This window comes from Trachypithecus francoisi, unplaced genomic scaffold (genome assembly GCF_009764315.1).
Source record: "Trachypithecus francoisi isolate TF-2019V2 unplaced genomic scaffold, Tfra_2.0 Lachesis_group3, whole genome shotgun sequence".
NCBI lineage: Eukaryota > Metazoa > Chordata > Mammalia > Primates > Cercopithecidae > Trachypithecus > Trachypithecus francoisi.
In genome coordinates this window covers 15,178,053-15,191,814 of record NW_022681468.1, presented here as the reverse complement: position 1 = coordinate 15,191,814, position 13,762 = coordinate 15,178,053, and the positions used below count along the sequence as shown (strand labels likewise).

Genomic DNA, 13,762 nt, shown 5'->3' with positions numbered 1-13,762 from the left:
TGTGGTGGTATGCACTTGTAGTATGGCTACTCAGAAGGTTTAGGCAGAATTTCTGGGCACTTTAGCCCAGGAAATCCAGCCTGGGCAACACAGCAAGACCCTGTCTCTAAACAAAAAGAAAGAAAGAAAAGAAATTGGAATTCTAACAAGCTGCTGGTGAGAATGTAAAACAGTACAACCACTTTAGAAAACAGTCTGGCATTTCCTCAAAAGGTCAAACATGGAGTTATCATATGATCCAATAATTCCATCCCTCGCCTTGTAGCTAAGAAAAATGAAAACATATTTCCACAGAAAAATTTTCACACAAATATTCACAGCAGCACTACTCGTAAGAGCCAAAAAGTGGGAACAGCCCAAAAGTTCATCAACTGATAAATGGATAAACAAAATGTGGTATTTATACAATGTGATATTATTTGACCATATTATGCTAACTGAAACATATTCTAATTGAAAGAAGCCAGTCATGAACACTATGTATATATGCTTCATTTACATAAAATGTTCAGAGTTAGAAAATCTATCGAAACAGAAAGATTAGTGGTTGTCTAGGGCTGGGGAGTGGAGTGGGGATTGGGAGTGACTGCTAATAGTTATAGACTCTCACTTTCATCACTTTTGGAGTGACTAAGGTATTCTGGAATTAGTAGTGATGGTTGCACAACTCTATGAACATACTAAAAACCATTTAAGTGCACATTTTAAATGAGTGAATTGTGTGGAATTATATCTTAATAAAGTTGTTGCCAAAAAAGAGGTGAAATAAAGACATTTTTAGGAGGAAAAAAACCCAGAGAATTATTTGCCAGCAGTTCTGCACTGTAAGAAATGCTAAAAGAAATTGACATCAGATGGCAACTTATATCTACAGGGAAGAACGAGGAACAGTATAAATAATAAACATGTAGGTAAAGGGTACAAATAAGTATTTCTTCTTCTTTAATTTATTTAAAAATATATGACTGTTTAAAGCAAAAAATGTAATACTATCATTGGGCTTAACACATACATAGATGTAATATTACTCAGCTACCTATTTTAAAAAAATACATCCTATAAGGAAGAGTATGCTTCCTGTTAATAACATATCACAGAATAAGATAAAATGTAATTACCAACGTTAAATTAAAGTGGAAGATGCCATTATATGTACTATTAATGATTCCCAAGCTGGGAGCCAGTCCTCCTGATGTGAACACACTTAGCATTCCTTTTGATGCAATTTCATTTTCAGTTTGGAAGAAACACTGGATTTTCTTTAGGAAAGAGCAAGAAAAAAAAAACAACAATTAATAACCACTTGCTGCAGAGACACAAGTTAGTTGATCTAAAAGTGATTAGTAATTCCAGTTTCTAGTTAGAAAAAAAAAATCTATTTATAAAATTACACTTTCAGAACTCAGTAACCTATTATGCTGGCATCATAAAGGTTTCATCTTTATAATAATCTTTTCTATCATAGAAATGGTCATTATTATTACATGTAGTAAACACAGACTCAAAGCAATATGTTATCACAAATAGAAGTTCTAATTTTATTAAAATTGTTATTTTGTGTCTAAATAAAAAAGAAGCAACTGTATAAAGCAAACCTCATTTTACTGCATTTTTATTGGATATTTCCTAGTTTTGAGACGGTATATGAAAATGTAGCGATCAGGAATGGTGAATTTTACTGAAAAGTAACAAGAGACAGATACCAAGAGCTTTATTTCAATTAGTTCTCCTAGTACTTAAGATCGCTTTGCGCAAGTTCCTTATCTGAGTTTTAGTTTCCCTAATCTAAAAAATGGGGAAATACATTCATTCCAAAAACATCTATTGAGCCCTTCCTATGAATGGTGCTGGGAATGCAGATGTGAATAAAACAGACAGAACCCTCTGCCCCTGTGGAATTAACATTCTAATGGAGATGGGCAGGGAGACAAACTGGATGGAGAGATTGGTGGATGGATTGGTAGAGAATGAAGGAAAAGATAGAAAAAATGAAATGAATATAGAATACATGATAAGAACGAAGCAGGGAAGGGAGGTTGACAGTGCAGGAGTTTGGGAAGGCAGTACAATTTTTAACAGGGCTATTAGCAAAAAAAGAAACAACAGTACTTTCCTCAAATAAGATTAAATGTGTAGACTAAATGTCATAATGAACATTAAACATTTTTTAAAAATGCCTGATACACATAGACACTTTATAAATGTTAGCTATCACTTCTAATACTACTGCTGCTAGAACTACTGTACTACAACTATCCAAAAAGTAGGTTATAATTCCCATTTTAGAAGAAGAACTGAGGGTCAGAGAGTTTAGGTAACCTGCCCCAGGACACACAGACCATAAATGGCAGAACCAAGACTGGACCCCAGCCAAGTAAGTACATCTTCTTCCAAAGCCCATTCTTTTTCCATAACATATAACAACAAATCAGAAATGCATTTTTGGCTCAGAGAGCATACACTTCTCAATAGTTGTATATATAAAGCTTAAATACATACTTAAGCATATCAAGAGGAAATTGTGGCCTAAGTCAAAGCAGGCTTAGGAATAAATGCATTTGTTCTCATGGAGTCTTTTTCTTTGTTTTTATTATATTTATCATAGATTTTTAGACAATCTGTGCATTTTTTATTAACATATATTTTTGTTAGTATTTGCTGCATGATCTTGATAGCATGCTTTATTTTACTCTGTTGTGTGTGTTTTTAAAAAGTCTCCATTTTTGAATCAAAGGATCATATCATTCCTTACCCAAAATGACAACTTCAATGTGGTACTTGTTATAGAAAGGCAAGACAGATTTTCAAGGTCATGTGAGGTAGCTTTCCTTCTCTAATAGGCTACATCTGTCAGACTTCAAAAGGCCAAATCAACTCCACTAAAAAGTGGAGGGAGGAGGCATCATTTTAAAAAAGAAAGAATAAAAGCAAAAACACACAGGATACTCTATGGCTAAGTGAAGTAGTGAAGTATTTTACCTGCTCCAAGTAGACATACACTAGCAAAGACAGAAAAAATTATTATTTATATAGAATTTTCCTCCCCAAATCTGAACGTAGTAGAGGGTATTTGGAAGGAATACAGTGCTATTGGTTTTACACATGGACTTTAAAGGAACGTGAAGGGTTATAACACATGCTATCAGCGGACCTTACCAAGTTTCCTGAGAAAAGAAATAACTTGATTATTTCAGTCTCTTGAGGGAACCCTTTGCTAGAACATGCAAAGCGTTTCTCTGTATCACCTAAATAATAAAATATATATATATATTAGATCACTGATAGAAGACTGTCCATAAAAAGTACCATGTTTCTAAAAATGACAAAATATTTTTAAGGAATAAGAATTATAATTGTACATTTTAAATTCACTTTAGGTAAAATTCAAAATTTCCCCCTTGTTTTTCTTTTTACACATACGCTATCAGGCATGTTTAAAAAGGGAAGGTTTGGCTGAAGCACTAATATAATTCATGCTAGACCATGACACAAAAGTTTTAGAGGTAGACAAAAACCAGTTCTTGACACTTCAGTGCCTCACCTGGAGGGTATAGAAGGATCCAGAATTGGTAACTGCAGAGAGAATTTGTGTTTTGATAGAGAGGTACTGAATGAAGATGTTGGGAGGAGGACCCCTTCTACTTATTTACCTTGTGTCTGAGGCAAGAGGGTCTGATGGGCACACTAAAAAAGTAACATGTATCCCTGCAGTTTGGGGCGCAAACTCAGACTCCTACTTAGAAAATCTAGAAGGTAAGAGATGATTTGGTGGACAGAACAGGATATGGTTTGTTGAGAAAGAGATGGGTATGTTAATGATACAGACAGGAGACAGAAATACTGGGTAGAAGAGGCAAAGGCCCCATCCTCAAGCCTGGAAACCCACAGCCCGACTGAAAACAGGCATTTCTGTTTTCGTGTCCAAAAGTTGCCTATCAGCCCACCACGCCCCCTATCCTATACCCATATAAACCCCAGACCCCAGGCCTCAGAGCAGATAAGTAGACAAGCAAGGAGATGAACAGAAGAGCAGAAGAATAGCAAAGAGAAGAGAAGGAGCGTCTAAATGCCAAGACGAGTTCTGCTGGGGATGGTCGGAGAGGCCAAAATCCAGGGGAAGATCATCTTCCCACACCATTCCCCTTCTAGCTCGCCATCTATCCTGCTGACAGCCACCTCAGGACATTCAATAAAACCCCTGCATTCATCCTTCAAGTCCATGCGCAAACTGATTATTCCTGGATGTCAGACAAGAACCTGGGTACCAAGAAGGCACTGAGCTGGTTAACACTTAAATGGCCCATGGACAGCAAGGCTAAGAGGGCACACTGTAACACACACCCACTTGGGCTTCAGGAGTCACAGGCTTGCTCCCACCCGTGGATGCTGCCATGGAGCCAGAGCCCAGGCGTGCTCGTCCGGCTCCTGCACTTGCCCATCTGCATGGTCCCCATCCCATAAGGGGTTTGAGTGCCAGAACAGCCACACCCCTGCATGTCCTGCAAGAGGGGCCAGGGAACTCTTCCATTTCATTAAGAGTCCTGCACAACCAAAATTTACTGGGGCAAAAGATGGATGAATGCTTCCTGTGATCCAGATATAGGTCACTGGTAAAAAAATACTAACTTAGGGTCATCTAGGTTCCTGTCCTCAAAGGTCTCTCTGAACGGCAACTGGCTGTCAGCAAAAAGTATTTGAAGGCATAGACAAAGAAATAAGTGACCAGTGGGAATGAAGAAGTTTTTGCCTTTGTTAGAAGAACTGCGGATAAGAGATTCCCGGTAATGTGAGGGAGGGGAAGGGGCTATGAAGGACTCATTCAAGTGCCCACAGATCAAGGGTCAGCTTTACACATCTGCTGGAACTTGAAAGTGCAAATGTCAGATGGTCCCCTCAGAACCAGTTAGGGCAGAACTGTGCTATTCCCTCCCACATCTCCCTCCCTTTCTACAATGCTGGAGCAGGAAGGGTCAAAACCTAAAGTTGATGAGACAATGAAAAGGAATCTAAACACTAGGTGGAGAGAAGGGAAAGTTGATCTTAGCCTTTCTTCCTCACCTATAGGCTTCCCACCAGCACAGGCCCAGACAGGAAACAGGGAAGAAACTTCAATTATAAAATAAGAGTTAAATTTGACTTGTACATGGGCTTGGATATTTTAATTACAACAATTACAATGCAAAAGTGTTTTAAAATTTCAAATGCTCAGAGAACTGATTTTGGCTCAAGGGGAACATGTGCAGATTTGTTACAAAAGTATATTTTGTATACTAAGTTTTGGAGTACAAATGAATCTGTCTCCCAGGTAGTGAGCACAGTGCCCAACAGGTAGTTTCTCAGCCCCTCCCTGATCCATTTCTCCTGTCCCTCATATTCCCCAGAGTTTATCGTTCTAGGAGAACTGTGTGAATCATCCAATTGTAACTAAAAAAATCTTGGTTCTGGCCCAAATATTCATCCAGTGACAGAGGAAGAACCATGCCAAAGATTGGATTTAAATAGGAGGTGAAAATAAATTTAATTTATAATTGAATGCTACTCATTCTGTTTGTATAATGTAATGATTGCGATGTGCTTATTGAAATTCTATAAGTAAACATATCTTTACAAATATCACAAATATGCAAAGTATACAAATATTTCTGGAGGTTATAATGTTAAACAGTTTTCAGAGTACTTTCAACTTACACAATCACTTTGCCCATACTTGACAATGCTATCAGACCCATTTTTTAAAGCTATAATTTGATTGTGAAGTCCAAATCACTTCTCTGTTTAAAAATCTTCACTGACACACCCTTATCTCATGAATTAAACTCCTTAAATGGTGAGAGGCTAAACAGAAGGAAACTAACTCCTTTGAATAACATACTTTGAGCCATTAAAGCTCAAATGGGTTGAGCTGGATTTAGATGTTATTTGATGAAATTCCCACAATACCTTGGGCCATATATATTACTGTCTCCTCTTTAAAGAAGAGGATATCAAGCTCAAAGTTCATATAACTAACAACAGTGGGCCAGACTGGAACCAAGTTGTTTCTGGCTCTAAGGGCCATCCTCTCTTTATCCCCCTACACACTCTTTCAATAGTTAAATCCATTTTGTCAGTCTCCCCTGCACACAACCTCATCCATCACCTCTGAAATGCATGGGGTTCTCTCTACTTCCATTCTCTGCCTCAAATTTTAATACATTTTAAGATCCAGTTCAAATAGAAATTGTTTTTGTTTGTTTGTTTGTTTGATATAGGGTCTTGCACTGTCACCCAGGCTGGAGTGTAGTGGAGTGGTCTTGGCTCACTGCAACTTCTGCCTCCTGGGGCTCAAGCAATCCTCCCACCTCAGCTTCCTGAGTAGCTGGGACTGCAGGTGGGCACCACCACACCTGGCTAAATTTTGTATTTTTTATAGAGAAAAGATTTTGCCATGTTGCCCAGGCTGGTCTCCAACTTCTGGGCTCAAGGTATCCTCCTGTCTCGGCCTCCCAAAGTGCTGGGATTACAGGTGTGAGCCACTGCACCTGGCCAAAGAGTTTTTTCTAACACTCGTCTCATTGCAACTAGTTGATTTGTCCTCTGCACTTTGGTATCATTTTGTGAATTATGTACTCATATCAACAGAATCTTTTGGGCTTGGGTGGCAAAAACAGAGGCAGAGATACTGTGGGGAGAGATAGAGAAACAATTTCCAAGTTTTCTAACTTTCCCTCCACGGACCCCTTTGCCTAGAAATTCTCAGATTATAGAGTTTGCTAGATTCTGTTACAATAATAAAACACAGAAAATTACTCTTTTGCAAGCTTCTAAAGGAAAGATGTGCCAGAGAAGTTATATTTTCAACAGTATGTGACTTCTTTAACAAGAATCATGATATAAAGGGAAACCACACAAGTGTAACCACCAATGAAATGCCTGCTCTGACTACAATAAAAATCCACTGTGGGACAAATGTATAGAAAAAAATGCCATTTATGAATTCATTCATTGCCCTATTCACAGTTATACAACCATAACAGTCCCCCTTTTTCTGTGATTTCACTTTCCACAGTTTCAGTTACCTGTAGCCAATCATAATCCAAAAACATAAAGTGGAAACTTTCAGAAATAAGCAATTTATAAGTTTTACATTGTGCACTGTTCTGAGTAGTGTGATAAAATCTCATGCCATTGGCCAGGTGCGCTGGCTCACGCCTGTAATCTCAGCACTTTGGGAGGCCGAGGCAGGTGAATGACGAGGGCAGGAGTTCAAGACCAGCCTGGCCAAGATGGGTGAAACCTCATCTCTACTAAAAATACAAAAATTAGCCGGGCATGGTGGTGTGCACCTGTAATCCCAGGTACTCGGGAGGCTGAGGCAGAGAACTGCTTGAACCCGGAGGCGGAGGTTGCAGTGAGTCGAGATCACACCACTGTACTCCAGCCTGGGTGACAGAGTGAGACTCCATCTCAGAAAAAAAAAAAAAAGTCTCATGCCATCCTCCACCATCCAACCCAGGATGTAAATTATCACTTTGTCCAGCATATCCATACTATATGCTACCTGCCTATTAGTCACTTAGCAACTACCTAGGTTATCAGATCAACTGTCCCAGTAACACAGTGCTTGTGTTCAAGTAATCTTATTTTACTCAATAAAGTCATTTCACAAGGCCTATGTCATTCACCTTACTTCATCTCATCACACAGGCATTGTATCATCTCACATCATCACAAGAAGAAGGGTGAGTAGAGTACTAAGATATTTAGAGACAGAGAAGAAAGACCACATTCACATAACTTTTACTACAGTATATTGTTCCACTTGTTTGAGTTTAATAATAGTTATTGTTAATCTCTTACTATGCCTAATTGATGAGTTAAACTTCATCATAGGTATGTATGTACAAGAAAAAACAGTATATATAGGGCTTGGTACTCTCTGCAGTTTCAGGCATCCACCGCGGGTTCCTTGCAGGTAAGAGGGACGACCTTACAGCAATGAAGTTGAAAACAAAAGCAGCAAAAGTGCTTTCCATCTCTCTCTCCCCACCACTGCGGCTTCAAGGGATGAGGGCACGCCACATCAAAATATGCTACTTTGTCACATTGATTATTTTGAGCCAAGGTAATCAAGAAACAGCAGGTGCACCTAAAGCAGGACAAATCTCCCATGATAAAGGTACCCTCCCTGTACCTTTCTCAGAACCATAAAAGTCCTACTGACTAATTCAATCTGTGTGTTACTTTTAGAAAACTCTTTTCAACCTCAATCCACTAGCCTTATAATTCAGTTTGCATTCATACAACAATGCAACCATTCATGGAGGAAATAATTTTAAAATGTCTGTTCAAATAAAGTTTTGCAAGTATAAAATTAAACTTTAAATATTCTATGACTTTAAAGTGATAAAATACTATAACCAGAGAAAAGTCTCCATGTACACAACTTGATAACAATAGGTTCACAATGATATCAGAAGCCGCTAGACCAGAGTATAATTGACAATATTGGGGAACAGTTGGAAGATAAGATAAAGAAGAAATATTAAAAGAAAAAAATTTTTTACTGTAAATAAGGAAGGGACACAAATAAGAACTCCTGAGAAGGAAATAGAGAGTAAGACAGTCTGAAACTTACCTTTATTATATACTATTCCTGATGAAAATTCAAATATGTTCAAAAGCAAAACTGAAACATATATAAGTGGCAATTCCATCTGTTGGAATAAATAAGAATTATTTTCGTCAATTACTCTGAACATATTTTTGAATTCCTTTTGCTATAAACAACTACAAAGTAGTAAAGAAATAATCTCAACTTAATATTCTTAATGTTTCACACTGTGTGACAAAAGCAGACAACACAACAGTTGACTAAGCTCTAAATTTACTTCCTACTTGGTATTAAAGGTAAATTTATAGATATAATTATTACAAACTAGAAAAAGAGATGTGACTCAGGTTTTCCTTCAGCGTACGTAACTTTTAGAGAGGTGAGATCAATTACACAGCTATGTAAAACAGAGCCTGAATTGATGAGGACTCTGAGGATGACACAGCTGTAACTTAATCTAATATTTTGACGACATTGCTTTTGGGGAAGATAATTCACATGGTCCTGAGTATCCCTGCACATTCTCGTTGAGTGTGCCAAGAATGCAAAGCCCTGGATGCTGTTCATCTCAGGCTTGTGTTTGCAGCCATCAGTCTTGAGGGATGAGGTAAGGCATCCTGGACAACAGCAGGCTTGTTTCCATGGTGAATAGCCTAATCTCACTGTAACTCTCCTGTAATGCACTCCACTATGTGTATAAGCATCTGTTATGGACTCAATTTTTTACCCCCAAAATTCTGAAGTTGAAGTCCTAACCATCCATACCTCAGAAGGCAATCATGTTTAGATACAGGATTTTTAAAGAGGTGATGAAGTGAAAATAAAGTCATTCGGGTGGGCCCTCATGTAATAGGACTGGTATCCTCAGAGAAGAGGAAATTTGGACGTAGGGAGGGTGAAGTGAAGACACAGAGGGAAGACATTCAGAGGGAAGATGAAGTGAAGACACAGGAAGAAGACAGCCACCTATAAACTCAGGAGAGAGGCATGAACAGATCCTTCCTCATGGCCCTCAGAAGGAATTAACCCTACCAGCACCTTGATCTCAGATTTCTAGCTTCCAGAACTGTGAAAAAATAGATCTCTGTTGTTTAAGCCACCTAGTGTATGGCCCTTTGTTACGGCAGCCCTAGCAAACTAACATGGCATCCATGATGAATTTCACCTCTTAAGGAACTTGGGGGACAGAGGGTACTAGAGTGAGCAACGTGTGGACACTCTGACTACTGCTTTTGCCGTTAGTAATAAAGTCCTTTTACTCGGACCTAGGAGTCTTGTGTCTTTTGCCAGCATCCAAGAAAACAGGAACAGACTAACTTGCCAACTCTAAGTGGAATAGAATCTCAGATCTTTGTGCAGTTCCTGACAACTGCTGGGTAAATTAAATGTAACTGGTGTTTTTCCTTCATCAAAACTGACTTGCTTATTAAATACATTTAATTGACAGTAGAAAGCTCAAACAGTTTGATTTTTGAATTCATTCTCACTACATTAACAGGGGAGAACCGAAGGTTTTTAGTGAATTTTAAAAAATCATCTTAGAAAACAACTTGTTTTCACAAGGCAAGAGGAAACAAATAGTAGATTAAAATTCTATCAGCATGGTGCAATGCTCAAGCATATCTTTGGTGTAAGAATGAATTTAACATTACGTGGAGACATTATCACAGTTAAACTCTGAAAATAGTGCTTTTACCAGAAAAATCTTATATCACTTTGCTAAACATTGAAATTAAATGACATAACACCATTATTGGAATCTTTATGCCTCTTCATGGGTCACCTGTACAAATTTGAGAGAGTTAGTATGAAGTATGTGGTGGAAATTCTGGTTTTAATGTCAGCAAGCTTGTTCTGCAAGCTTTGCTATCTGCCATCCTGCAAGCTCAAGAATTTCTGCTACCTACTGGTTTCTTTAACTCTTTGGGGCATAGCTCTAGTCTCATTCTTCTTATTTTCCCTTCAATATTACAACGTTTCCTTATTTGATACTATCTTCTTTCAACTTTCAGCTCGTGATTAAAGACATAGACTTTAGCCTAAGATGAACTCTGTCCATCGAAATACTTGATTTTTAGCAAGCTATTTAACTTCTTGGAGTTCATATTCTATTCAGTAAAATGGAGATAACAGGCACTTCACAGTGTTGTTGTGAAAATTAAATGAAAAATACCTAAAAATATCTAACAGTTATTCTACACAGAATAGGCACTTGACAAGTATTACCTCTGAATTCCATATCTCTATACACTGCAGCAACTTCATTATCCTCATCACACTTCCCTACTGACCTACTTAGCAGTTAAATTACCGCCAGTTATCATTCCTTTGCAATTATTATAAGTTTTACATAATTATTGGATACAAGTCATATATCTGGGCATTTTCTCTTCTCTGGCACCAAATAAACATTGGGAATTGCCCCACTGAAGGAACCTATCTCCTCCCCTAGTTGGTTCATTTGTAGTTACTCCATTACTATGGAATAGTGATCACACTATAAATTCACACTCTAGCAGAGTCCTTATTTTAATATTTTTTACTGTAATTACCTCTTTAGGAGATGCCCAACTAGTTATGTTTTTCTTTTTTATATTTTGTCTAAGTTTTCTTCCATATAGACTGAGTAGAAAGACGCAAAGTCAGGAGCCGAGTTTTCCCTATTGACTGGCTTAGCAACTCTAGTCACCTTTGGTAACAGCCAATCAGCAGCTACCAAGTACAGAAGCATGCTTAGAAATCTACAGGACAGGCAGTTGGAATTTCCAACTAACTGCCTCTTTCAGAGCACCACAGGACACTCTCTTTAAAAACTGATGAGAGGTGGAGTTTCTGCAAACCTACCATCTTTAATATAACATTCATCTAGATAGGATCAGAAACCTACATATGGTTATCTATAAAATACTTCAATTATCATATGATCACTGAATGCCTGGGGAAAAACATAAATGCTAAAAGCTCATGCTAACTGCATAAAATGAGGTTTAAAAGGAGGCAATCTGTCAAAGAGGAGAAGCTTCATAACTGGGTCTTGAAGGAAGAGTGGGACTTAAAAAAATAGAGAAGGCCTTATTGACAGGTAAACAAGACAAGCAAATACACAAAGTTAGGAATGAGCTGTGGATGCACAGAGACAGTGAGACTGAATGGCATGCCAGTTTGTCCTCCGTATTCGTGTTGCGTGACTGTCCTTAATGTGGTTGTATGTGCTTACTAAGGCTGCCTTTGACTAAGTACCAAGTGAGCTGAGGTTGAACCTTTCTGTCTTACCCAGCGCCCTGACTAGTCATGAATGGTCACAGAGGCTGATACATAACTTTTTGATAATGATGACAATAAAACCTGTTTTATACTCGGGTTGTCCTTCAGAAGTCCCTTCACATGGCCATGTAAAACCTGCTTTACCCTCATATCATGAAATATGTCTGGTGTCTGGGTTTAATCTATTCCTGGAAGAGCCCACATCAGAAATATATCTCTCTCACCCTTTCTGGTGACCTTGACCTGAAGAAGAACCTGAAATAGTGTACAAAACACAACAAAATATCTCTCCTTATAAAGACTCAGTTCCCAGAAACTCGGAGCTCTCTTTCCGTTTCCCACTAGGGAAGGTGATAAAGCTTTAATGGAAGAAGCTGTAGCTTTCAGTTACCATAGCAACACTGTTACACATTTAAAAAAAAGTCTGAGCAATACTGAGGGTACACATTGAAGGCTCTAAAAAGAATGATGAAGCAGTTGACATTTGCCTTATATTCCCCCAGCAACCCCTTAGTTTTCTTTTCCTCATTTGCCCCCATGTGATGTTTCCTCACTTATGAAAGAGTAAAGGATCTGCTTTCAGTCACAGTCACTGATGAATTACACTTTGATGTGAGTACCATGACTACTCCCACAGTAGGTGATTTATCTGTAACAGTGGAATGAAAGGGGTTCTTCTCCCTGAAAAACAAATTATGCACTAGGCTTCTGTTTAGTCAGGAGGATAGGGGGCAAGGGAATGGGCTGATTGAAAGGATGACTTTGACTTTTTTTGTAATTTTTTGCTGGCTATAACAGTGCTTATTACATGTGAAAAATAAAAACAAATACAGAGAAATTAATTACCCATAAATCAACAACCAGATATAACCACTGTGGACATCTTGACATTTCTCGATTCTGTTTCCTCTGCATTTATACGTCCTTCTTTCAGTCATTGTTATTCTGACCATTTTCTCGTGTAACTCAAGTGTTTTATTTAAGTCTTCCCAGTTGTAGATCTAAAAATAATGGTACTTAATTTACTTAAACATAAAATATTTTGTGTTATTTCCAGTGTCTTCTTTTTTGAAAAATGTGGTAATGAATAATCCTAAACAAAATTATTTTCCTACATTTAAAAGTAGTTCCTTAGGATATGAACATGTTTAAGACTCTTGGATGTATATTAACAAATTGCTTTCCAGAAATCCAGCAGTGAAAATTAGATATAATCTGAAATTTGATACATTAAAAAATCTTGTTTTATATTTTTCAATATTGGTGCAACTGAACACTTAAAAATATGCTTGTTTGACATTTTTTCTTCTATAAATTATCCGGGCATGTTGTTAACCATTTTCTACTGGTAATTTAGTGTTTTACTTGTGAAATGGTAAAATAACCCCTTGCAATATTTAACGTAAATATTTAACTCAATTTGTCATTTAACAATTTTATTTATACATTTTTCTCATCTTTATTTATTTATTTATTTATTTGAAATGAAGTCTTGTCTCTGTCATCCAGGCTGGAGTGCAAAGTCTCAATCTCAGCTCACCCCAACCTCCGCCTCTCGGGTGCAAGTGATTCTCATGCCTCAGCCTCCTGAGTAGCTGCGACTACAGGCGTGCGCCTCCACACCCGGCTAATTTTTGTATTTTTAGTAAAGACAGGGTTTCTCCATGTTGGCCAGGCTGGTCATGAACTCCTGACCTCAGGTAATCTGAATGCTTTGGCCTCCCAAAATGCTGGGATTATAGGCGTTGAGCCACCGTGCCCTGCCTTCTTATCCTTTTTATGTGAGAAATGTTAAAGATTCAAAAAGTTCAAAGACTAAGATAATGAGGATGTTTCAGTCATCCAAGATTAACATCACCCCAGTTTTTTTTTTTTTTTTGAGACGGAGTCTCACTCTGTCGCCAG

At 37.9% G+C, this 13,762-nt stretch overlaps 1 protein-coding gene across 2 annotated transcripts in view; it reads right to left on the bottom strand.

Moving 5' to 3' along the window:
* CATSPERB (cation channel sperm associated auxiliary subunit beta) overlaps window positions 1-12,851 on the bottom strand; it is a 161,960-nt gene extending 149,109 nt beyond the window's left edge. For both annotated transcript variants that reach the window (XR_004432343.1, XM_033191569.1), the window contains exons 1-4: window positions 12,704-12,851; window positions 8,618-8,696; window positions 3,157-3,245; window positions 1,119-1,259 (exon numbers count right to left, since the gene is read on the bottom strand). Coding sequence is in view for 1 of the 2 variants with exons in the window: in XM_033191569.1 (XP_033047460.1) it covers window positions 1,119-1,259; window positions 3,157-3,245; window positions 8,618-8,696; window positions 12,704-12,772 (378 nt within the window). In the remaining variant the exon portion in view is untranslated. The remainder of the gene's footprint in view (window positions 1-1,118; window positions 1,260-3,156; window positions 3,246-8,617; window positions 8,697-12,703) is intronic.
* Between the last annotated feature and the right edge of the window lie 911 nt (window positions 12,852-13,762).